Source organism: Zalophus californianus, chromosome 13 (assembly GCF_009762305.2).
Source record: "Zalophus californianus isolate mZalCal1 chromosome 13, mZalCal1.pri.v2, whole genome shotgun sequence".
In the NCBI taxonomy this organism is placed as follows: Eukaryota; Metazoa; Chordata; class Mammalia; order Carnivora; family Otariidae; genus Zalophus; species Zalophus californianus.
In genome coordinates, this window is record NC_045607.1 from 14197148 (window position 1) to 14221034 (window position 23887).

The window sequence follows — 23887 nt, forward strand, 5'->3', positions numbered from 1 at the left end:
CTGATGACCTGTAGCCCATGGTATTTTCCACTGATCTTTAGGTTCTTCGGTTCACCATAGTGGAGGTTTCAAGATGAGTGGCCCTTTGGCAGTATTGCCCTTCCTTCCCTCCTTCCTTTCCCACTTCCTCTCCATCCATCCATCCTTCCATCCATCCATGCAGACATCTGTTCAGGTGTCCAGTGAGTATTCCCCGAGCCCCTGCTGTGTTCCCAGCCTCGTGCAGTGGGTGTAGGAGACAGAGACAGAGATGGAGAGGACTGAGATAGTCTCTGCCTTCTGAGAACTCCCTGTCTAGTGGGAATGGGCAGATAATGAAACATACCAGTGCAGGGCAAAATGAGGGACACTTCAGGAGGAAAGGTCTTAGGGCAAAGGTGCCTCAGCCCAGCAGAGGCCCTGGCACTTTGCCCAGGGCTTGCTGTATGCGCTTACCACTGTTTTTTTTTTTTTGGTTTTTTTTTTAAAGATTTTATTTATTCATTTGAGACACAGAGATACAGAGAGAGAGAGAGAGAGAGCATGAGGAGGGAGAGAGGCAGAGGGAGAGGGAGAAGCAGGCTACCTGCTGAGCCAGGAGCCCGATGCGGGGCTCGATCCCAGGACCCTGGGATCATGACCTGAGCCGAAGGCAGACGCTTAACCATCTGGGCCACCCAGGCGCCCATGCACTTACCACTGTTTTTATTTCTTGCTGAGACACCAGGGTGCCTCGACCAGTTGCTACTCCTGCAATTGCCCAGTAGTCCTTGAGGCCTCTCTCTTCTCCAGAAAAGTGGGCATGAGTCTATAGAATTCATTTTCTCACTCATAGTTTTTTGAGAGCCTGGTATTAAACCATTTCAGACAAGCTGCAGTATATTTATGCTTTTTATGTCCTGTTATGGCAGCTCGATAGATTAATTTTATCTTATAAATTGCATTTTGCCTCCCTAGTGTTTTTATTTTCCCTGTTGTATCTTTGTGTTCTTCTCAGTTGCTTGGCTAAGTTTCAAGTCTGTGGTTTTATTTATTTTTCTTTCTCTTCGTGAATGCCTATAGCCCAGCCCCTTGTGGGAGCAGCCTACCAGGACAGCCCGGGAGAGCAAAAGGGAATTAAAACCATGCCCTGTGTCTGGAGAGACAAGGAAGGAGACAGTGACCAGCACACCAGCTACGAGACCGGTCAGAATTCAACCCCTGTGTGTATTGAACAACTTCTGTGTGCCAGGCACTCCTTGGGGTGTTTCATAGAAAAATTGTTACTAAGCCCCGCAATGGGTATCTTAGGACATCATCATTATTCCCACTTAACACACGAGGAAGCTGAGCTTTTAAAAAAGAATTGATCCAGGGTCATCCAGCTGGTAAGTGGGTCGACGAGCGGGGGTACACCAGACTGTGTGTCTGAGTTCACCGGTCCATTTGTCACGCTTTTCTCCCCAGCAGTGGGCCAGGCGCTGGCGGGCGCAGTACATGTGCTCAGGGACCCCATGGCCCACCCTGCAGCCTGACGGTTCTCCATGTGGTGCTGGCTGCGTTAGGCGGGCACCCCTGGCCTCCCGCCGCCCAGGAGGGTGGTCGGAGGTGAGCCCGAGCTGCCTCTTGCTGTGCGGGCCGTGTCAGGTCGCTCAGTGGGAAAGGTACAGGGACATGAGTGAGGTCCCAGGCAAGTCGGATCTATTTCTTCTTAAGCATACAGATAAGCACAAAGGATAATACAAGAATATTCATGTTCCCGTTCAACCAGAGTGAACACATGCGCACATTTTTTCTTTTTACCTTAGATCCAACCCCCTCTGCCTTTGTTAAAAAAAAAAGAGTCACCTTTAATCTGGACCTAATTCATTCTGTAAGAACTAATTGTCTTCAGGAATTCTGAATTTATCAGGGGGTGACTATGAGAACGCCAGTCTCTGCGGAAGCACTGAGTGCTGGTGTATGCTTTCGCAAGGCCTCTAGTCAGTGCGGGGGGTACGTGTTCACATGCTTCTGAATGTTGGGGGCTTTGAGGAGAAAGCCACTTGACCAGACAATATAGTACCCTTAGCTGAATTGTAGAAAGTTCCAGAACTGTAGTATTTCCTCTAATGCAAATAAATGGTCCTGGGGATATCTTTGGATTTCTTGTTTATAGCTAGTTGATTGCTAAGGGCTTCATGTCTGACTGGCAGTTTCCCTCCCAAATCCCCAGCATTAGTGAACTTTCCTTTGTCTGAATGTGCTTCTAGAACTTTGCACATGCACATGCAACTCTGCCTGAATGATCCCCCTTTAATCGATGCCCTGCTTCTGTGTCACTTTCTAGGGAAGGCCTTCCTGAGTCCCTCGGTTATTTAGACACTCCCAGTAGCCCCCCAATGTTTTCATCTCGAACTGGCTTGCTCAGTGACTGCCCTCAGCAAAACTGTTACCATGTGTGACGCCTTCGCTGTTCTTTGCTCTCCAGTAGCTCCTTGATAGATCCTTGAGAAGGGAATGCAGGGGATTCCCCAGATGTTATTGGCCCTCACATTTAGGGCTGAGGAAGGTCTCTCCTTGCTCGTGCACTCCTGATAGGGAAGACCGAAGTTGCAAGAGGGATAGATGCATCAGGAGGCGGCATTCAGGATGTTGGAGGCAGGCGGCCAGGCTTTGAGGCAGGGGCTCTGCTGCTTACTCGCCCTGACCCTCGGGCAAGTTCTTATCTCTCTAAACCTCAATTTCCTCTTCTGTAAAATGGGGAAACCAGTGACGTCTCATAGGGTTGTTGTGAAGGCTGTCCATTTAGTCTTCGCGTAGGTGAGGTGCTTGGTGCTCGGCCAGGCCCTGGCATAGTTGTGTGTCCTGAGGCCTTGCTAAACCTGCAGGTTCACCCTGTACACTACAGCTTGTAATCTTCCCTCTCCCACACCCTCCACTGCAGTGATTTTAAATGAAAGATCCACCTTTGGCCCTTCATCGAGGGCCACAGAGCTGCGAGGAGCAAATCAGGTTGCCGTGTCGATGCCGGGCTGTGAGACGTGCTGGATACCGGCTCCCCTGGAGCCTAGAAACCAGATCTTTAACGTGGCTGAATCACAAGCTGCTGTAGATTGGGGGCAGGTGTGTAAATGTTAGATTTGTTGTGTTGTGAGGAGCAGAGCTTAAACAGGAGGTTAAGTGTTGGTAGGGGAATGCACACCATTGTCACCCCCACCCCATTCTGAGATGCGTGTATGTGTGTGTGTAGCTAAGCGTCAGAGCTGGCCATAGTCTGCATTGCAGAAGGACATTTGTGTGGGTTTTACTATACTTGTCTCTGCCTGATGATTACTTAATGAAAATCATGGCTGATCTTTATTCCCCTGAGTGAACGAACATTGTTTCTTGCCAGGAAATTCCATTATCATGAGGTTATTATGGCACAGTTAGTTCCTTGACTTGGAAGGTGATTTACCAGAAAAGAAGCCTATTGAGATCTCTCCCTCTGTCTCTGACTGTCTCTTACACTCATTCAACCAGCAGTTACTTAGTACCTTCTCTGCCCCAGGCCCTGTGCCAGACCCCGGAGATCGGAGATGAATGACATGTCTATACCCCGAGAGACCGCTGACCCTAGTGACTATCACAGATTTTGTACAGTAGAAATGCTGTATTAGGAACGCTTCCTTTAGGTCATGTAGCAGCTGCTTTCTAAAATAAAAAGAGTTATTTTATGGTGTTTGCATCGTGAACAGAGAGATAAGAATGGGCTTACAGCCACGAGGAACAGTTACAGAACCCAGAAATTGGAATATACAGTCTGACGAAGATTTTTGTGTGCTCTTCCCTCTGAGAGTTCTCCCAGGCCCTGTCGTCCAACCCATATGGTTGCTTGTGCGGTGTTTGCCCTGGCCCGTTGCCCCTGCTCTCGTGCCTCCTGCCTCCTGGGATAGGCGTCCTCTTCCGTCTTCTAGTGGTTCGAGGAGGGAAGCGGAGAATATCGGTATTAGTTGGGCTCGTTCATTGCTGTGTGCCAGACTCTTTTCCAGACACTGTCCCCTTTGATCCTCAGAACACAGCCAACACAGTCCTTCGTGGTAAATGCTATTCTTTCCGCTTTGCCGATGAAGCCACTGAGGCTCAGAGAGGTTAGGTAACCTGCCTGAGGTCATGCAGCTGGTAAGTGGCAGAGCCAGAGTTTGAAACCAGATCTGGTTGGATTGTGAAGATGGGTTTTTTTGCTATATTCTGCTGCCTCCTAAGTATTTAGACACCCCTTATATTGAGCTGAGCTTTCCCTGGACAACGGGCAGTGTGGGATGTGGTTGAGGACAGAAGCTCTGGACTCAGGCCTGAGCCAGAAGTCTCGCAGCAAGCAGCTTAGACATCTTTTGGGGGGAGACTGAGGCTCTGAGACATTCAATTTCTTGCCTGCAGCTGGTGTGTCGACAGCAAGTGGCAAAGCTGGGTGCGGTCCCCCTTCTCTTTGACTTCAGAGCTCTGCCTTCTCTCTGCAGCGCGGCTCCACCGCTCACACAAGCCGAGCCGCACGTGTGGCGGTCGGAACCAGCTGTCCGGAGATAGTCCCTGGCAGGGTCGTGCAGCAGGGAAACAGCTCACTGTGGGGACTCGTGGCACCTCTAAGCTGTTAGACGTGGAAACGAAGACTGTCCTCAGTCACATGGGTTTTAGAATTGTTGCTCTTTAATGTTACTTCACACACTCCCCAGTATTTGTCAGACCTCCTGACTTCCGGTCTGGGTGGTGTACCGTACCAGGCCCCGAGAATGCGAAGGTGAAAAACCAGTCCCTCCCATGAAGGAGTGAGAGAGGAATCCAAACAACTAATTGCTGTGTAAATAGATAAACAAGCCGGTGTTGTTCCTACGTTTGCACCCAGCACATGGTGTGTGCGTGCGGGGTGATATGTGTAGAGTGCTGTGGAAGCACAGGTACAGTTTGGCCTAGTTTGAAGATGGGCTTTTGCCGAAGGAGAAGTAGATCTGTGTGTCAAAGGATGAGTAGGAGTTCACTGAGTAGGCGTAGAGGACCAAATACATTCCAGGCAGAGGGAACAGCACATGCAAAAGCATAGAGACACAAAACAGCCTGGTGTGTGCAAGGAATTCTGGGAATCTCCAGAGGTGGTGTGAGGGCATGCCTTTGGGTAGGTTGCCTGGAACTAGATTGTGGAGGGTCCCAGACGCTGTAAGAGGGAGTTTGGCCTTAATCCTCAACATAGTGGGGATATTGATGAATTTTAGCTGGGCGTTGGTGGTTATCATGGTCAAATTCACTTTTTAGAATAGTTGCTCTGAGGAAGAGGGTGGATTGAGAAGTAAGAGGAAGGACTGGAGTCAGAGAGGCTTGTTAGGCTGTGCAGGGACAGTGGGTAGATTTCAGCAAAGGAGGTACTGACATAAGTGTGTCTGATTCGCAGACTCTGAAATTTGCCAGCCCGATGACCTTGCCATCTTGCCAACGTGCAAAGGGAATCCTTCTGAAGATTTTCCAAGCCCAACCTCAGTTGCTGCTTACTTGAGTTCTAAGAATCAGCTTTCCACCAAAGTCGGTGTGATTGGGACCCATCAGTCTGAGAACATCAACACCTCAAGTGATACAGAAAACTTAAAACAGAAAATCTGTGACTTGGAAACTGAGCTCGAGGGCTACCGGAATTTCATATTTCAGCTTCAAAAGCACTCCCATTGCAGTGAGGCCATTATCACAGTTTTGTGTGGGACAGAAGGGGGCCAGGACGTCCTGAACAAGCCCAAGGGTAGTAATGATGAAGAAGAAATGACGTTCTCAAGTTTGCACCAAGTACATTATGTGAAGCACATGAAGATCCTTCATCAGCTGGCTCCAGAGGTGACCGATGGCGGGTTGCTGGAGGGCCTCAGACAGCAGCTAGTGGAACAGGAGTATGAGCTGCAGAAGGAGCAGAACTTGAACGTGGAGCTTTTCAGTGAAATCCATAACCTGCAGAATAAGTTCAGAGATCTCTCACCCTCCAGGTACATCCCACCGCTGCCTCCCCACTCTTGAAGCCTGCAGTTCCCCCGTGTTGCCACTAGGCGGGAGCCCATGAGCTACAGGGGAATGCTGCTTGGCGATGGGGTGGCTTTTGTACTGGGGAAGGCTTGATGTTGGGTTTAGGGCAGCTGGGCCCTGTGGAGAGGTGAACATGAGGCCACAAAGAACAGTGGCTGTACACATTCTCATTTTGTGTCTTCTGAAATTGGCAGAGCGGATTTTGCCCTTGTCAGGCTGGGAACTCAGGGCAAAGGTATTATTCCGGTCACTCGGTGAGTTGTACATTTGCTGAATGGCAGTATTTACTCCTGGACCCCGTTATTGGCTTTTACTGTGGGACTGAAACTAATGTCCTAGGCAGGGTGGGAAGAATATAAATATTTTCCATATCTTTACCCTTTCAGGCCATCTTAGAGGAAATAAACCTGCATAGAAAGAGAAGAATTCTTAGGTCATTTTTACGGGCATAGATATGTACAATTTTGCTTTAGGAGATACGACAAAAAAGCGATCATTTGTAAAGTTGACCTTCATTCGTCACTTATTTGAGACAAACCCATAGTTCTGAATTGTCAGGAGCCAGAGTGAATGTTTTCAAGCCTCCCCAAACACCAAGATGGGAGGAAGCTTGTATTTATTGAAAGGCAGTCGTGTCACACCCCCAGGTAGGCACTTTCTTATTTATTCCTCAAAATCACCGGAAAGGGGGTGTTCTTAAATGTGTTTCTGTGGATGAGGAATTGAGGCTCAAAGAGCCTGTGCCGTGACTGAGCAGACGGCCCAAGGGTGCTGACGGTGCTGCCCGAGCTGTGGGCAGTGTGCAGGCCTGCGGTGTCCCACCCTAGTCCTTGTGCTGTCCTCGTTTCAGGGAAGGGGCAACGTGTTTGAACGGAAGGGTCGGCATCTTTGCCAAGCCACGTGGGGGCCAGGTGACTGTGGCCACGGTTAGTAGGAGCCACGTTTTCCTTAATTTATGTTTTGCTCCGTGCCAACGAGCACTGGCGCGCTGACACAGGAAGAGACAGATCTGGTGTCAGGAGGTGGGATTGTACAACAGAGCATGGGCTTTGAGGGGCAGACTGTGTTTGAGTCCAAACCCTTCCCCATTTAACTTTGCGATCTCTGAGTCGGGTTCCTCTGAAACGAGGAGGTGCATACATTTGTCCAGAGATTGCGAGGAGCAGGTAACTTGTACAGAAAAAAAAAAAAAACCACCTAATGCAGTGACTGACAGGTCATAGACCCTCCGTAAATGGTTGTTAGGATTATGATTACTCCCTGACCTTTCAGTCGAGAGGAGAGAGTCCTGTTTTTGTGTTCCTGTGTTACAGTTTCTTTTTTGTTCTTCATGAGAATTTGTGGTAGGTCCCCCGGCCCTTGGAGCACTTGTTTCTATAATTCAGAATAATATTTTTGAAGGGCGTATGGAAACCAATTGTCCTCCTGAGTTCTTGCCAGTCTGTACTGTAATTGGGGGTTTATAAGGTGAAAAATATTGCAGAAGAACCTTTGTTCCAGCATTTGTTGGCTGTTTTGAAATCGAGGGAGTGACCTTGCAGACTTCCCATTTTTCTAGAAGTATGTATACTTGTACAGCAGCAGGCTTTTCAAAATTGTGCTCTGTCATTTTTCCAATTAGTGTTAAGGTCACAAAAATTCAATTCTAAAATGGTACAAGCATTTTTCTCCCCCCCCCCCCCCCGCCTTTTATCAGATACGATTCATTAGTTCAGTCCCAGGCCAGGGAGCTCTCCCTTCAAAGACAGCAGATTAAGGATAGCACGGCATCTGCGTCGTTTACCGGCAACATATGAACGCCATGATTAAGGCATTCGAGCAGTTGCTGCAGGCCAGCGACATGGATCACTACGTGGCCAAGGGTTTCCAGGAGCAGCTGAATCAATGTGCCGGGCTGCTCGAGAAATTGGAGAAGCTGTTTCTCAACGGTAAGTAGGGCAAGGGATCGTGAGTCTTAAGACACATCGTTTATTGGTCCAAGACTTCTTTTGGAGGGGCCCGGGAGGAACCGACTCCTCAGCGGTACTTAGCCCTGCTGTCATGAGGTGACAGCAGAGCCACACTGACTGTTCTTCCTTCCAGTGACGGCTTCCAGGTGCTTGGGAGGCCTGCACTGTTCCAAACCCGGGGTCCGGCTGGTGGGGCACGGGAGTGAAGCCGGCTGGGAGGCACCGCCCCAGCACCTGCCCCATGCCCCATGGCTGCTCTAAATTTTCCAGAGAAGATGGAAATCGGGTTTTTTGGGGTGGGGGGTAAGAACTCATGAGTTTTAAATGTTGGCAACACTCAACAAAAGGAGCAAACAAAAAACCCCAGATGTTTATGGGTAAAAAAATATATTCAAGGGTCGGAGGTGGTTAGGGAAGGATGAAAGAGAACCTTTGCTAAACAGTTGCTGTGTGCTAGGTACTTTAATAGATGTTATTGCATTTAAATAAAAAATCATTTGCAGTGTTTTTGAGACTAGGACGAAGAGTTCTTTTATACTGTTTGCCCAGCTTCATCAGTTTTGCCATATTTGCTTTGTCATTTTCTCTTTCTCTCTCTCTGTGTATTCAGATCTTCCTCGATTTATGATGGGGTTATATCCCAATAGACCCATCATAAAGTTGAAAATACCATAAGTCAAAAATGCATTTAACACACCTAACGTACCCAGCATCATAGCTTAGCCCAGCCTACCATAAATGTGCTCAGAACGCTCACAGTAGCCTACAGTTGGGCGATATCCTCTAACACAAAGCCCATTTTATATAATAAAGGATTGAATATCTCATGTCCTCCATTGAAGGCTGTATACCGAAAGTGAGAAGCGGAATGGCCGTGTGGGCCCAGGATGGTCTATCAGTTATTTACCCTCTTGATGGGGTGGCTGACTGGGAGCCGTGGCTTGTTGCTGCTGCCACAGTCGTGAGGGACAGTCGTATCGCCTATCTCTAGCCTGGGAAGAGATCAAAATTCAAAATTTGAAGTGCAGTCTCTACTGGATGCCTGTTGCTTTTTCACACCATCCCAAAGTAGAAAATTGTAAATCACACCATTGTTAAGTCAGGGACCATCTGTATATACACACATTATTATTATTTTCATTTTTTAAAAAAGATTTTATTTATTTTTTGACAGAGAGAAAGACAGCAAGAGAGGGAACACAAGCAGGGGGAGTGGGGGAGGGAGAAGCAGGCTTCCCACGGAGCAGGGAGCCCGATGCGGGGCTCGATCCCAGGACCCTGGGGTCATGACCTGAGCCGAAGGCAGATGCCTAACGACTGAGCCCCCCGGGCGCCCCTATTATTATTATTTTTTAAAGATTTTATTTTTGAGTAATCTCTACACCCAACATGGGGCTCGAACATATGACCCTAAGACCAAGAGTCACACACTGCACCAACTGAGCCAGATGCCCCGCCAGCACCCAACATTATTATTATTATTATTATTATTATTATTAGGCAGGAGCCTGACATTATCATCATCATCATCATCCCTCCAGGGGTGGACTGGCGATATCATGTCCCTTTCCCACCTCCCCCTAGAAGTGCCAAAGTGTGTGGCCCCTCACACTGAGGACATTCTTTTATATAGCCGCAGTGCCATTATTAAATCCATGACCTAGTATCGTTATCTCATACACAGTCTGTATTAAAATTTCACTAATTGATTCAATCATGTCTTTTATGAGTGTTATTCCTGACTCCGATCCAGGACCCACTCCCCACATTACATTTAGTTGTCCTCTGTCTTTGGTTGTCTTTAACCTTTTCCTTCACCCTTTGTCTTTCATGACGTGGACCAGTTTGAAGAGTTCAGGCCAATGCCTCAATTTGGGATTATCTGTTGTTTCTTGAGCATTGGATTAGACAAATTCGATGAGATTAGTTGTGTGGTTTTGGCAAGAATGCTGCATAAGTAATTGTGTTCTTGTGGTATCGTGCTTACGAGGCACGTACCATCGGTTTGTCCCATTGTTGGTGAAAATAATTTTGATCACTTGGGTGAGGTGATGTGTGTGCAGTTTGTGTGCTATACATGACAGTGTTTCCCTATGTCATATTTAAGTACTCACTGCAGGGTACTTTGTAATCCTGTAAACATTGGGCTCCTCTTCAGACGTTTACCTGAGTTTTCCTGGATGTTCCTCGCCTCAGCTGTCACTGTGATGGTGGCAACATGGTGATTTTTTTTTCCTCATACCATCATTCCTTCTTCATTTTTTAATATATGGCATCTGCTAGAAGGATGAACTCTCCCTTTATCTTCCCTTTTTGTTTATATGTTTGTTGCTTATTTATTTATTTATTAACATTGTGGACTTGTAGCTTCTTACTTCATTCAGTGGACTAGTATTCATTCTGTCATTCTACTAATGCTCGAATTGTTTGAGATTTGGCAAGTCACAATTCCTTTTGACAGGTCTCCAGCTTTTTTGGGAGCACTTCTGTACTTTCTGGCATAAAAAAGATGTTCCAGCCTCACTGATACTGTCCCTGCCCCTGAATCAGCCATTTCTCTAAGGAGCCCTGGTTCATCTTAAAGGGGGGTGCTATTTAAAAACCAGGATTTGGTGCTGGGTGTTTTAATTGCTCCTGGGGTGTCATTGTGTCTAGGCCCTTTAGCAGACAGAACCAGGATATACCTCACGTGCATACATACATATGTGTAATTTATTTAAAAAATTGTTACCTCACAGTAGTGAGTCCAGCCCGTTATAGCCCTTCTTGCTGTTCCTGCTTCCACGGTGTTTCCCATCTCTAGCCGTAAGGCCCTGGCTCTCACATCTGTCCGTGTGTCTGCTCCCGTGCTTACTTCTCTGTAATACACACAAACAGGTCCAGAACTGCCCCCTCCGTACCACTGGAGAGACAGACCTACTAAAAGATCATGATTTGTTCGTAGCTCTTTTTTTTTTTTTTTTTTTTTAAGATTTTATTTACTTATTTGACAGAGCAAGCGAGCGAGCACAAGCAGGGGGAGCGGCAGGCAGAGGGAGAGGGAGAAGCATGCTCCCCACTGAGCAGGGAGCCCGATGTGGGGCTCGATCCCAGGACCCCGGGAGGGATCATGACCTGAGCCGAAATCAAGAGTTGGATGCCTAACCGACTGAGCCACCCAGGCGCCCCATGGTTCTTTTAGTTTTTAGGCTAAGGGTATATGGTCAGGTATTAAATTGAAAAGTTCTTTGGTTTCATTCTTTCTACAGTGTTGATATGTTATTCATTTGAAATATAATTAGATTTACTTATTTCTCTTTGTGCTCAGTGTTAGGCTTCCCTTCCCATTTTTACTGATTTAATTTTATTTTTTGAATATGAAAAATATGAAGGTGGTTCCAAAGTTAAAACTTTATCCATTTAAATGGCCTCTATAAAGTCATTATTTTTGCCCCTCTCCTTTATATCCATTAGGATGACTTTCCAGCCCCCCTTTCTCAAACGTCCTAGAACTGGGCTTTCCGACGTCCCGGCCTCTCCGCAGAAACGGCATGTGCCCGAGGCCCTGACACCTGCCACTTCACTGAACCCGGCCACCAGTTTTGGGCTGCACCTCCCTCACCTTGACAGCAGAATTGGGTGTGGTCAGCCCCTCTCTCCTGGGAAGATCCTTTCCTCCCTTAGAAGGAGGCTTCTAGTAAGACACCACCCATTCTCCTGCCACCCACTGGCCGCCCCTTTGAAGCTCTGCCTTCAACCGACGCGTGTTGTACCTCTGACCAACTTGCACCGCCTCATTGCTGCCACGGTTCCGGTTTGCCACGGTCTCCTCTCGTGGGTTTTTGCAGTCCTTGCCTCCCCTGAGGGTCCGCGTTTTCCCCCGTGTCCCTCACAGTAGTCAGCACGATCTTTTCAAAACGTTAGTCAGGTCATGTTCCTTCCACTCAAGATGAAAGGCTTTCCTTGGTGAGCTGTAAGAATTAAATAACGAGCACGAAGCCTTGACTCAGTGCTGAGTGCATCGCTCACAGGTACTCTGTGCTTGCTAATATCTCTCCCTGTTGTGAGGCGGGGGCTTATCCTCAGAACAACCTGTTTTACTTGGGGAACTTCGCCTTACGGAGGAGAGTCAGTTGCCCAAAGTTATGACTGGGCGAAACCAAGGTTTGGCCTTAGTTCTTTTGTCTTCATACATTACAAAACAGATGGCTCATGAGGGTCCACTTATGTTCAACTTAATTCCAAGATAGAACACGGGATAGTTTGGGCTTCTGGGCCCAGAGAATGTTTCCCGAGTTTTCTACAGAACCCAGCAGCTCAGGCCTGTTGTAGAGCGGTTGTCCTAGTACCAGCCCCCCAGGACCTTGAGGCCCAGGGACACAGGGGCAGTTGACTTTTCCCAGCTTTGTGAAATCCACTTTCTCCTGACTAAGGTTTGTAAATAAGCTAGTTTTCATTTTAATATTGGAGAAATAACTGCGTCCTCAAGATAGAGCTGTATCTTCCCGGCCTGAGGCATTTTCTTTCTGTCTCTCTCTTCTTCCTACAAGCCCTCAACCAGGGCCCGAGGAAGTGGGAGACTGAGAGAGAGAGAGTTCCTCTGGCACCAGCTGCCCTCCCTCACTCATCCAACCGCCCCCCTTGATTTATTTTTTAGTATTTACCTTGACAAGCCCAAGGAGATCTCGCTTCTTGTTTCCTGCGGGTTCTGGAAGCAGAAGCATTTCAGGCTTCGCAGACAACACAAACATAGAACTTTATTTTATTGTACAAAAGACATAAAAGTCTCAGGTACCTCACGACACCTCCCATTCTTAGAGAATGAAATGTAACAGAGGTGAGTCTTTCTTGGATGCTATCTAAGGGGGTCTGGCTTCTGAATTACGAAAGGAGCCTGTTGTAAAATAGTTTTATATTTGATGCGGTTGCATAGCATGAGTTCTTAAAAATTTTAAATATAGTCTTTTTTTTTTTAATACAAAGCAGTACATGTTTATTGTGGAATAACAGATAAGCAAATACTCCTATAGTTGCATTATTTATACAGCAGAAATGAACACCCTGGAGTTTATACTTCCAGGTCTTTTTTATATGTATGTGTATTTTTTGTGGAACTAGAACTGTTTGCAGCCTTTCCCTTTGTTCAGTTTTAGGTAATAAATGTTAAGCTGCATTGTAACTTTTAGTGGCCGCAGAGCATTCTTCTGTATGAATGTACCATAATTTACTTAATCATTCCCTATTAGGTGGACATTTAGGTTGTTTCCAGTTTGGGGCTACTAAAAGAACACCATGTTGGAGTCTTTGTACATATCCTTGCTTTCCTTATAATATTTAGTTGGTAGAACCAAGAAGTAGGGTGATAGCGTGGTTTCTCACTGTTTGTCAGGACCACAGCTGGGGCAGGCTAGGGATTTCACTAGGATCCAGAAGCCTGCAGGATCTTCTGAGTGGATTTTTCCGGGGTGGGGGGTCTACCTTTCAGATTCTTGAAGTGGGTTGGGACCCAAAGTAGACCGAGAGCTGGTGTTGCGGTCCCACAGTGTCCTTGTTCATGGTTGCCTCCCAAGGCCAGTGGCATAAATCAGGAAGACAACGTGGTCCTCAGGTATTTCTGAGTCAGCACTGGGGAAAGTACGGAGAAGGTTGTGAGGTAGTCCCTCTCCTCCGTGAGCTCGCCACACGTGTCAGGGTTTAGCCACAAGGGTAGAAGACAGCTGCGGAGGTGCTTTCTCTTGACTCTCCTCTGCCTGCAGGTATGAACCTGCACCATTCATTTCTTCCAAGGCCTTCTATGGTCTGCCTTGTCCAGCTCACCACCATCTCAGCAAGAATGACGGTGGTGATGATGATGATGATGACGATGGAGAGAAACAGTGAGGAAGGCTGGACTTTCCTCGTTTGCACGTTCTGTGCTAGGCCTATTCTCAGCCTATGAGAAACTGCTATTTATCACTTTCATTGAATAAACGAGGAACAGAGAAGTGAATTTACTTGCTCGGGATCACCCAAGCAAGGAGTGGCAGAGTCTGGATTTGAGCCCAGGCAGTTTGCTTCCACAGCCTAACCTCCTGACTGCCATGATGCCGTGCTTCTCACGCTCCTGTCCAGTTGGGCGTCCCAGTCAATACTTCTGTGCTGCAGGCCTTGCTTGCATTTCCCCACTTCTGGGACTTTGCTCAAACCAGTCCCTTTTCTAGAAGGCTGGGCTTTCTTCCCTTCTAGAAATTCTGCTCATCCTCTAGGAAGCTTTCTTTGTTCACCCAAGTGGAAGCAAAACTATTTTTTTATTCTGGGTTGGTTGTACCTTGCCTGTGACAGTTGTGTCTGGCCTTGTGATGGACGCTCTCTGCCCGGTGGAAAGAACGAACCTTTGGAGCAAGACAGACTTGAGTTCAAATCCCATCTTTATGCTTCTCTTACCCCCTTAACAGTCAGATTTCCTCTGTGAGGGAATAGTACCTATCTTGCAGTTATTTGTGAGGATTAAATGAGATTATTTGAAGTGTCTGGTGTCCCGCCTAACCAATCTTGGGAGCGCAGGAGGTGACAGCAATGATTTCTTGTGGGCATATTTTATTTCTTCAGAGCATAGACTCCTGGAAGATGGGGGCCTTGTTTTGTTCTGGCTCCCAAATTAAGCTGGGGCCGTCCTTGTAGTGTCTGGTCAGGATTTGAATGACAGTACTGATAGTTTTGTGCGGTTTGGATCTTACTCTTGGGTGCCCTTTGATTCGGTGTCCTCTGACTCTGTCTGACCCTCATAGTGGGGGCTGGGAGGGAGGCGCCCCTGAGTTCTGAAGGGAAGGCTTCCAGGAGGAAAGGGTATTGGAGCTCAACCTTCCATATTGGAAGTTGTTGGGGAAGGGTATTTCAGGAGTGGTAATGGGGCATGCGGGGTATAATTAGCATGGTAGGCAGGCGATCAGAGAAAATGGAAGATCTTCCCTAAGTATCCCTGGAATCTGCCCTCTACATACATGGCCCTTAGCTTCTTCTTATCTTTATACAGCAGTTCTTCACTGCCTCAAAGTGTGTCCCTGGTTACCTCCTCTAAATTGTCCCCGATGGTCCAGGCTGGCTCATGTTCGTTTCCTCTGCAGGCCCTCCCACGGTATCCCGGGCCACTCCTTGTCACAGCCCTGTAGTGTAATCATCTTTTGGGTCCCTCTTCCCCCTGCAGCTATGAACTCACTGAGGGTAGGATGGCTCCTCGTTCGTCTCTGTACCCTCAGTGTCGGGCACAGGCGCCTGGGAGGAACTCTGTAAATAGGTTCTACAAATTACTAGTGGATGCAAAGGAAGGAACATTTGGGTCATGTAGGAGATGCCAGGCTGTGATATTTGAACTGGATTCTATACGGCTGGTGGATTTGGAATGATGGGGTACTGTTTCACAAGAGGCTTTTTCAAACAGAGGCAGTGTCCAGGATGGATCAGTGCAGGGAGGAGGGCGGGCCGGCCAGTTATAAGACTGTCCTGCATGATAGTTCTCTTGCTTGTTCCAGTATGGATTGGGTAATTAGATGTCTTTTTGTTTGAAAAGATGAAGGCCCCCCCCCCCCCCCCCCCCCCCCCCCCCCCCCCCCCCCCCCCCCCCCCCCCCCCCCCCCCCCCCCCCCCCCCCCCGCCCACTGCCACCTACTACACAGCGTTTTGGTGTAGCGGTAAGATTTGCCTGAAAGATGGGAGCAGTGCCTTCATGACATGCTTCCTAAGCTTTAGGAATAGCCTGACAGATGGTACCGTGTCACTTGTGCGAAGGCAGTTTCCACCACGGAATTCAATGCATCGCTTGTCATGATGGCCCTATGAGTCCCACACTAACAATTTGTCATTTGGCTTTAAAGAATTCTGTCGTGGCCGGGGATTGGGCAGAATATAATTGTTGTGGAGGCATTACAGACTCCTCACAGGATGTCCTATTTGAAGACTGGGAAACCCGGGCTTTGGATGGCCTCAGGGCACTTCCTTCTCTGGGCATGGATTTTGTTAGGAATTGAAGAGAGGTTTTTGTGATAGTTATAAGACGAATTTATGGTCAGGAGTCCCAGGGTACTTAAAGCGTGCCCCAGACCAGTGGTCCCCTACCCAGTGAAGTTGCTGAGGTGTGCATCTGTGTTCCTGAAGCAGGCTGGTATGGTGAGGCAGGAGATGATGCTACTGTGTGCTTGGCTAGAACGTGTAGACTCCTAAGCCTGTGGGAGGGCTGGGCTGGGCAGATGGCCCATCCTCAGGGTCTGCGTATCAGCTGAATGTCAGGGAGCAGCCCTGTGCAGGTGCAAGATGGAAAGTGCTGGGTTGTTCTTCGAACAACAGTTGTCTCTGCCCATTCACGGTGGTCTTGCGGCCTGGGACTTCCAGTCAGCGTCTTGGAAATTGACCCAGGCAGATGGCAATTTCCCCTCTTGACGAGGAGTGCAGAGGACAGAGAGGTGGAGCCTGTCCACTGTGGTAGAGGCCTGTCACCCTCTCCCTACCTTCTGGGGAACCAAAACGTCACTGCATTTTTGGTCAGGATGTAACCAAGAGGATCAAGACCTAGATTTGTGGTCGAGCTAGCTCTGGAGTGTCTCCAAATCCCTTGCTTCACTGGAGCATATAGTGAAATAGGTGATGGGATGTCGGAGGAGGAGAGGGGACACGTCAGACGTCTTGGATTTCCACTTCACCGCAAGATGGAGATCCTGACACCGTGCCAGTGTGATCGATGTGAGGCCAGAGGACATCGTTGGTGTCAGGGTGTCGTCCTTTGGGGCCTGGCACCTGATATCGGGGGACCCGTGTGACTCCTTCCCGGTGCCTGCCAGCGCCCTGCAGCGGCAGGTGACATTCAAGGCCTGGGAGTGTCACACTGGCTCTCCATGCCCACGGTTGTCCTGCTGGGGTGTTGGGGGAGCCCTGATAGCAACACCCGCTGGCCCTGGGGAGCAGGCCGGTGGGGGCCCCGAGGCACAAGGCAAACGCGTGAGTCTCCGGTGCTCTTTTCCTCTGTGCTGTGGTGTTCGAGAATGTTCCCTTTTAGGAGTAGTTTTGAAAAGGGAATGTGTGGGTGCAGTTTAATTATAGTCTCATTTTTCAAGTGCAGCTCTAGAAGGGTTTGTTTTTTTCTTTAGCCACGCGTTAGCTTCTTCAAAGAGCTCATCCCAGTCTGCAGTTTCCAGAGTTCTGAAGTATTTTTAACATGAAGTTGTTAGTCTCTGTGAAGACTGGGCTCCTGTGTCGCCTTTCAAACAGCAGAGGCCGCCAGGCAGGGGAGAGCGGCGCCCCTTTTGCCCACTTACGTTCTGAGCTTTATTTTGTTTTCTTTTGCCATTTTTGTCGTCACTCCCCTGCCACAGGCCCTGGCTTATTCAGCTGCACTCATACACTCCTCTCCCTGCTAATCCCACTTCTGAGAGTCTTTCCTAAGGAGATCATTTAAATGCAGATAACGCTGTATGTACAAAGATGTTTATTTCATTTATTTATAAAAGTGAAAAATTGGAGATGACCTACATGTCAAATAGGGGACTGGCAGAAACTCTGGTACATGCATGCCTGCAGTGGAATATTAATGCAGTCATTAAAAATTAGGTTTCCAAGGCAAATTCAGTAAGAACAACGCTTACAATAAAATATGGAGGGAGAAGATGAGGCCAGTACAGTGTCACCCATGCCAAAACGCATGGAAGAAAGAATGGAAGGAAATCCGTAACATGTCCGGAGTGGGGGCACCTGGAGGAGAGTGACGCTCTTTTTCTTGTTTCTGTTACCCGTTTCCTGTAATGAACATATATTCTGTTAGTGTCAGAGTTTTTAGAGAAGGGAAAAGAACCTGCACCCAGCAGCACCTTGGTGATTGGTTTTTAGATTCAGGGCTGTCACCTCCCTCCTAGAACTGTGCCAGAGCGGTGATGAAGGAGGAGCCTCTAGTCTGAGTGTGTTCTTGGTAATCCTATTTTAAATATCCAGGATTGTTACAAAGAGTATTTAAACAAATGGAACGGGGCCTCTGCAAGTGTATAAGCAAGAAATTATTAGGGAACACTTGTTTTATCATTTATTTATTTTTAATGTCTTCCTTCTTCTTGATGTTCTTTCTGCTTCCAGGAAAATCAGTTGAAGTGGACGTGAGCCCCCAGAACAAAGTGATGGAGAGGTGAGTGTGTGGCACTGGGGAAGAACACTGTATGGTCGGGTTGTCCGCTGGGTCCACTGGCTCCCTCCTGTACACTTAGTTTCCCACTTCTTGTGGGTAAAACACAAACACCTATGAAACTGACAGTGGCCACGTACAACCAGGCGTTTACGCTGTGTGCCCTGCAGCCTTCTTCATTCAGTTGTTCTGGGCCATTCCTGGCATCTGTCTGTCGGGTGCTTTGACGAGGACGACACGTTCCTTCTCTTGGCTCCTGGGTACCTGCAGGATCGATTTCAGATGCCTTAGCCTGACCTTTGAGGCCCTTCTCAGTCTGACCCATCTTCCTTTCTCTCATGTTCCCAGGCTTCCATCATTGACTTTTTATTGTTCTGCGGCCTGTGCCTGGACACAGGCTGTACGCTCGACTTCTTCCTCTTGTAGTTTGGAAATCCTTCTTCAGAGTCCGTTTATGTGGCAGTGAACCTGGCTCTCCGCTCTCCCATCTCTCTTCTGCATCCCAGGATCAGTTATTCTTCCCGTAGCACTTGGCACGTCGTCACATTACAGCACTTAGCACATGGCGTTGTAGTTCACCCTGCATTTATCTTTCAGCTCCCAGAATTGCTCGAAAGAGGAAAGGGGCTAGCATGAACGGGGTATTGGTGTGTGTCAGCTGCTGCCCTAGGCATTCACGTTCATTCTTTCTGACCCTACCAGGCAAGCACTATTGTTCCCATTTTAGGATGAGGAACCAGAGGGTCGGAGTTGCATGCTTGCCATTAAGAGGCAGAGCTGGGATTTGAACTTGAATCTGTCGGACTCCTGGGCTCTTATTATTGTTGCATATTGCCTTTTGAGGACAAAGACTGTGTCTTGAATATCTCTACACCTGCTCCAGCCCCAGCTATCTGGCATGTAGTTGGAATTTAAAAAATGTTCATGGAATAAATGTGTTGTATACTTTCTTAGTTTGCCTCGATGGCCCACAGGAAATGTCAGGGTCTCGCCCCCTTCTGTTTCCTTGTTAAAGGTTCTGACTGTTGTGAGTGCTATGGGTATGTCCCTCCTCTTTGGAGCAGTGACCCTTTGGGCTTCTGGGGGTAAAATAAAGAAACAGAGACCAGAATTTTAGACTTTCTTGGCATCACGAAGGCCACAGCATCATTAGAGTGAGCAGGTGGGGACGCATCACAGCTCGCCGGAGGATGTTTCCATCAGAACGTCTGTAACATTCAGAAGAAATGCTCCTTTCCCACTGCAGTGTTTTTGCAGGTCCCTCCCAGTTCAGCCCTCTGCTTCCATCCTTCCAATAACGGATCACATCCCAGTGGCAGGCTGTGGAGAGGGCAAGCAAGGCCTCCCAGAGTGGAGACAGTCTTAACGGAGACCTAAAGGATGAGGGGCCCGGGGCAGGGATTGTCGGAGAGTGTCTGCGCACGAGGCAAGGGAGACATGGCCTGTGCGAGCTGGTGCAGGGAACTCGAGGGTCTAGGCTGGAGAGGCACGCGGGGCCACCGTGGGGCTGGTCCTCAGCTTTTCTGCTACAGGAAGAGGGGAGTCTTTGAAGGAGGAGAAGCTGAGGCTGGACAAAATCAGATTTGCTGTTGTGAAAGACGACCGGGGTGGCTTGGAGGCAGGGAGGCCTCTTTCAGCCCTCCTCAGCCATGTGTCACCCTTCCCATCTCTGACAGGCTGGTTCTTTTCCTTCTGTTCTGCCTTTTTCCGCTGTAGGCTTAGCACTCACACGGGTCACTCCTAAGCTAATTAAATGGGTGCCCTTGGCCCATTCGGCACTTTGGCAAGGCAGCGGCAAGCCCGTGCATCCGTCACGCTGTCTGAGTGAAGTTGCATCTGGTGTTTACCTGTTAATGAATGCGTTGCAGCTTCAGAGTCCTTTGCTCTTGTCTGAGTTCATGAATAATGAGACAAGAAGTAATAGGAAAAAGTGGGAGAAAAAAAGAGCTTAAATTAAGGAGCTTATCTATAATGGAGATTCATGTGGGCTTCTCTCACCGAGTTCAGGGTGTTTTTCCTCATGGCTCAGGTGGCTCTTGGGAAATACAGGTTAATAACCAGATGATTGCCAGAATGGTGGCATTGGGACCTACTTGGGGGCCATGAGGGTTTCGAGATTTTTAAACCCATAAGGCCACTTCATGGGTTTGGGTTGGCCTCCTACATTCTCCTGGGGTCCCAGAGCCAGACAGACCTGGGTTCAAGCGTGAGCTCTGCCACATAGAAGCTGTGAGACCGCGGGCAAGCTTGTGTTGTGCCTCAGGCTCCCCAAGTCTAAAGGAGGATAGTCATCTCTACCTCAGGGGGTCTCTGTGGGGACCCAGTAAGATGGTACATCTAACATGCCTGGTACAGAGGGGGCTCTGGCTAAGCAGCCGCTGTTGATGCGTGCTCTCTCAGAGGGCCCTTCCCCATAAGTCAGACAGTGGCTCCCCTTCGTCATTGGCTCCAGACTCAAGCCCACTGAGCACTTTTTGTTTTTAGAGTGTCCTTGCTAATAAAATGCTCTAGGGAAGCAAAAGGGCTCCAAAACAAAGTTGCAAATACGGGGAAATTACAAAGGGCCTAGTAATCTTAAGTGATCCCAAGTCCTGGTCCTGGCTTGGGATCTTAGTATGGGAAACGGTTTCTCTTTCAATCCTGACGGTGAAGGATGGAGGCAGACAGTGTAACCTACCAACACATTCTCCCTGAATCTCCTGAGCCATCTGCATCTCACGTGTTGTCCGACTGCGAAATGTCCGAGAAGTCTTCCGTCCTCTCGAGAGACCAGAAGCAAGACAGCGAGACTGGGAAGACCTCGGTCTTGGCGAACCATTTCTCTCAAGGTAAGCTAAGCTTTGCTAAGCATTTGAGACACAGCCAAGGTTTCCTGGTCTAAACAGTAATTTGCCGTCTTGCCTGAGTAAGCAGAGCGTAGTGACATTTGAATATTCATCTGATGAAGGGAGATCCTGGTAGGGCTGGTCACTCAGACTATCATTTGTCACTGGGGAAGGCTGTGGTTGTTGAAAGTGTTGCTGATTGGGGAAGAGTCATTTTTATTTCTTAATGATGACTTATGGGGCACCTGGGTGGCTTAGTCGTTAAGCATCTGCCTTTGGCTCAGGTCATGATCCCAGGGTCCTGGGATTGAGCCCCACATCGGGCTCCCTGCTCGGCGGGAAGCCTGCTTCTCCCTCTCCCGCTCCCCCTGCTTGTGTTCCCTCTCTTGCTGTGTCTTTCTCTGCCAAATAAATAAAATCTTAAAAAAAAAATGATGACATATTATGTGACCTGCCACTTCCTTGCTCTCCTAACAGTGGCAGAAGCCAGGCTGGCAAGCACCGAGGTTATGTGTCCGTTCTAAGTCTGGTTAATTTCCTGTTGTTCCTTTCAGACCCTTCCTGAGGCTGTGTCACTTTGAAGACCCTTGCTTTGAATTGTACAGATGCCCCAGAATACCTGACTACCCTCCCTCCACCCGAACCCCCGTTGGGATATTTTGTAATTCTAGCAATCTGCAGTGTTTCCCTTTAGTGTGTGACGCTTCGTCCACTGGGTCAGCCCCTCATCCTGCCTCTGACCGTGGGCCATGGGCTCAGTTGGCAGAATCAGCCTCCCAAGCCTCCACCTGCCCCTGAGCTCTCCTTTATCTCTCGGTATTTGCAGTCTTGGTTACCTCCTGTTGGGGTATTAGGGATTAGGGATTAGAGTTTATAAATCAATGTATTTCAGAAGTTCAAGGGATAGTATAGACCAGGGATTGGCAAATTTTTCCTAGGAAAGGGCAGATAGTAAATATTTTGGGCTTTGTGGAGCATATGGTCTTTGTTGTAATTACTCAGTCCTGTTGTTGTAGCAGAAAGCAGCCAGAGACAAAATGTAGATGAACGAGTGTGGCTCTGTTCCAGTAAAAATTTATTTACCAAAACAGGTGGGTGGGTTTGACCCAGGAGCTGTGGCTTTCTGACCCCTGGTATAGATTTTGGACCTTGGCTAACATCCTCTGGTCTCTCCTTTCTTCCGGTGGTTGTTTGCAGGGCACCCAGAATGGACCCAGAGCACAAATCAGACCCTGGCACCTCCTTTCTAAAAGCTTTTTGTTGACACCTGATCACATAGAACTGTGGGTTTCAAAAATTCACAATCTTTTTTAGCAACAAACTACCCTCCCCCGCTTTGTTTCAGCTGAACTTTACATGGAGGCCTAATATGTAACAGAGGTACGGGTGAGACTTGGTCCTCCACGATGGCTCCTGAGGCTCCTCTGGGGTACTTATTATTTCTGGCTCTTTGATCTGCCTTCTCCTAATTTGGGTCAGACCCATGAGTTGCTTCCCTGTCTTTAGCTGCACTTCCTTCTGCACTATTTCAGCCTGGCAAGGAACTCAGTCCATTTCCAAGAACCCCTGAGACTGTTTTTGTGGGAGGAACACCCTTGATTGAGGGCTTGAGGAATTACAGGGGGTGAGGGTTACAGTGCAGCAAGCCAGATCATTTAATGGGAATACTTGGGACCCTTGTTCTTTAAAACCCTTCTGCTATGGTATGGGCCCCTCGCTCCAGATTCCTCTTGCCAGCCCCTCTTTTTTCTACCTTCCCACGTCTGCCTCCCCAGCCGTGGTTTATTTCCAATATAGAACCTTTTAGGCATCTCCTTATGTCTTGTGATTCTGGGGACCCATGACCTTGGGCTTGTCATGCCCTCCTAGTGCATTAGCAGGCACTTTCCTGAAGGGGGACAATACCCTCCGGAGCCATCCCAATAAGCCCACTGTTAGCTTTTTTGGTTTGTTTCTCTTCAGGCTTTTGGTCTCTGCATCTGGTTTTTTTCCTTTTGTCATGTTTATATTCTAAGTAGAGAGATAATTTAGTATTTTTCCTTTTTGTGCTTGACATTCTATCATAAGCTTTCTGACATGTTGTTACATACCATCATTTTTAGTGGCTTTAGAATAGTCCGTTGAATGGCTGAACTGCAGTTTTCCTTATGTTCCTCTTTTGCTGAACATTTAAGTCATTTCTAAAATTTCACAATTGTGAACACTGCCGCAGGGATTATCTTTGAACATGAAGCTTTCCCCTTATTTCGGCGCATTTTCTTAACCTAGATTCTGTAGTGGAGCTACTAGGCCAAAGAGAGACACACAGTTTTTGCTGGTTGCTTCTTGCAGGATTTATGGTTTTAAAGAGTTAGCATTTGTCAGAAGGATATTTATTAGAAGAGGGACAGATATTTTTCTCCCATTTTCTAAAGACGAGTCTAGTGTTTCCTTCTCCTTGGTTGGGGCTGCATAATTAATAAGTGGCATCCAGTTCGACTGGGAATGTTTCCTTAAGCCCTATTGAAGAGTCCGGCTCCTGGCCAGACTCAGTAGGAGGTGATGTGTACCAATGACTGCTAAGTGTTATTACCCCAGGAGCTGGCAGCATGTGATATAACTTATTATAAACCAGCAAGGAGGACTGTAGTCAGAAGAGATAAGTTCCTGCCTCACTCCGTCCTGACTAGCGGCTGGAAGATTCTCAGGGCGGCAGGGCAGGGACAGCAGGTGTGGCCAGGAGTTTGCTCCAGACGGGGTCCTCTAGCGCTGGGCCGGCCGCCGGGGCCTCCCGCAACCCACCAAACAACTTGCCACACTTCTGGCATTAATAGGAGATAGCTGAAGGTCTGGGAATTAAGTCGTCTTATAAACATTCAGATTCATGGCAGAATTACTATTTAATTAGGAAAAGATCTGTAACGTGCTACTTTTAAATGAAAGTCATTTTGGAGGAATTAAAACTGGGTCATAACATTAGTATAATGTTTTAAAACAAACATTACTAAGACATACTGAGTGTACTGTAATTGATGAATTAA

At 48.0% G+C, this 23887-nt stretch overlaps 1 protein-coding gene across 1 annotated transcript in view; it reads left to right on the forward strand.

Annotated features, from left to right (window-relative positions):
- Positions 1-23887, forward strand: part of CDK5RAP2 (CDK5 regulatory subunit associated protein 2) — a 176367-nt gene that overhangs the window by 124149 nt on the left and 28331 nt on the right. The window contains 6 exon segments of the mRNA XM_035723765.1: positions 1042-1164; positions 5363-5939; positions 7673-7734; positions 7737-7904; positions 17997-18045; positions 20695-20870. Of these exon segments, the coding sequence (XP_035579658.1) occupies positions 1042-1164; positions 5363-5939; positions 7673-7734; positions 7737-7904; positions 17997-18045; positions 20695-20870 (1155 nt within the window).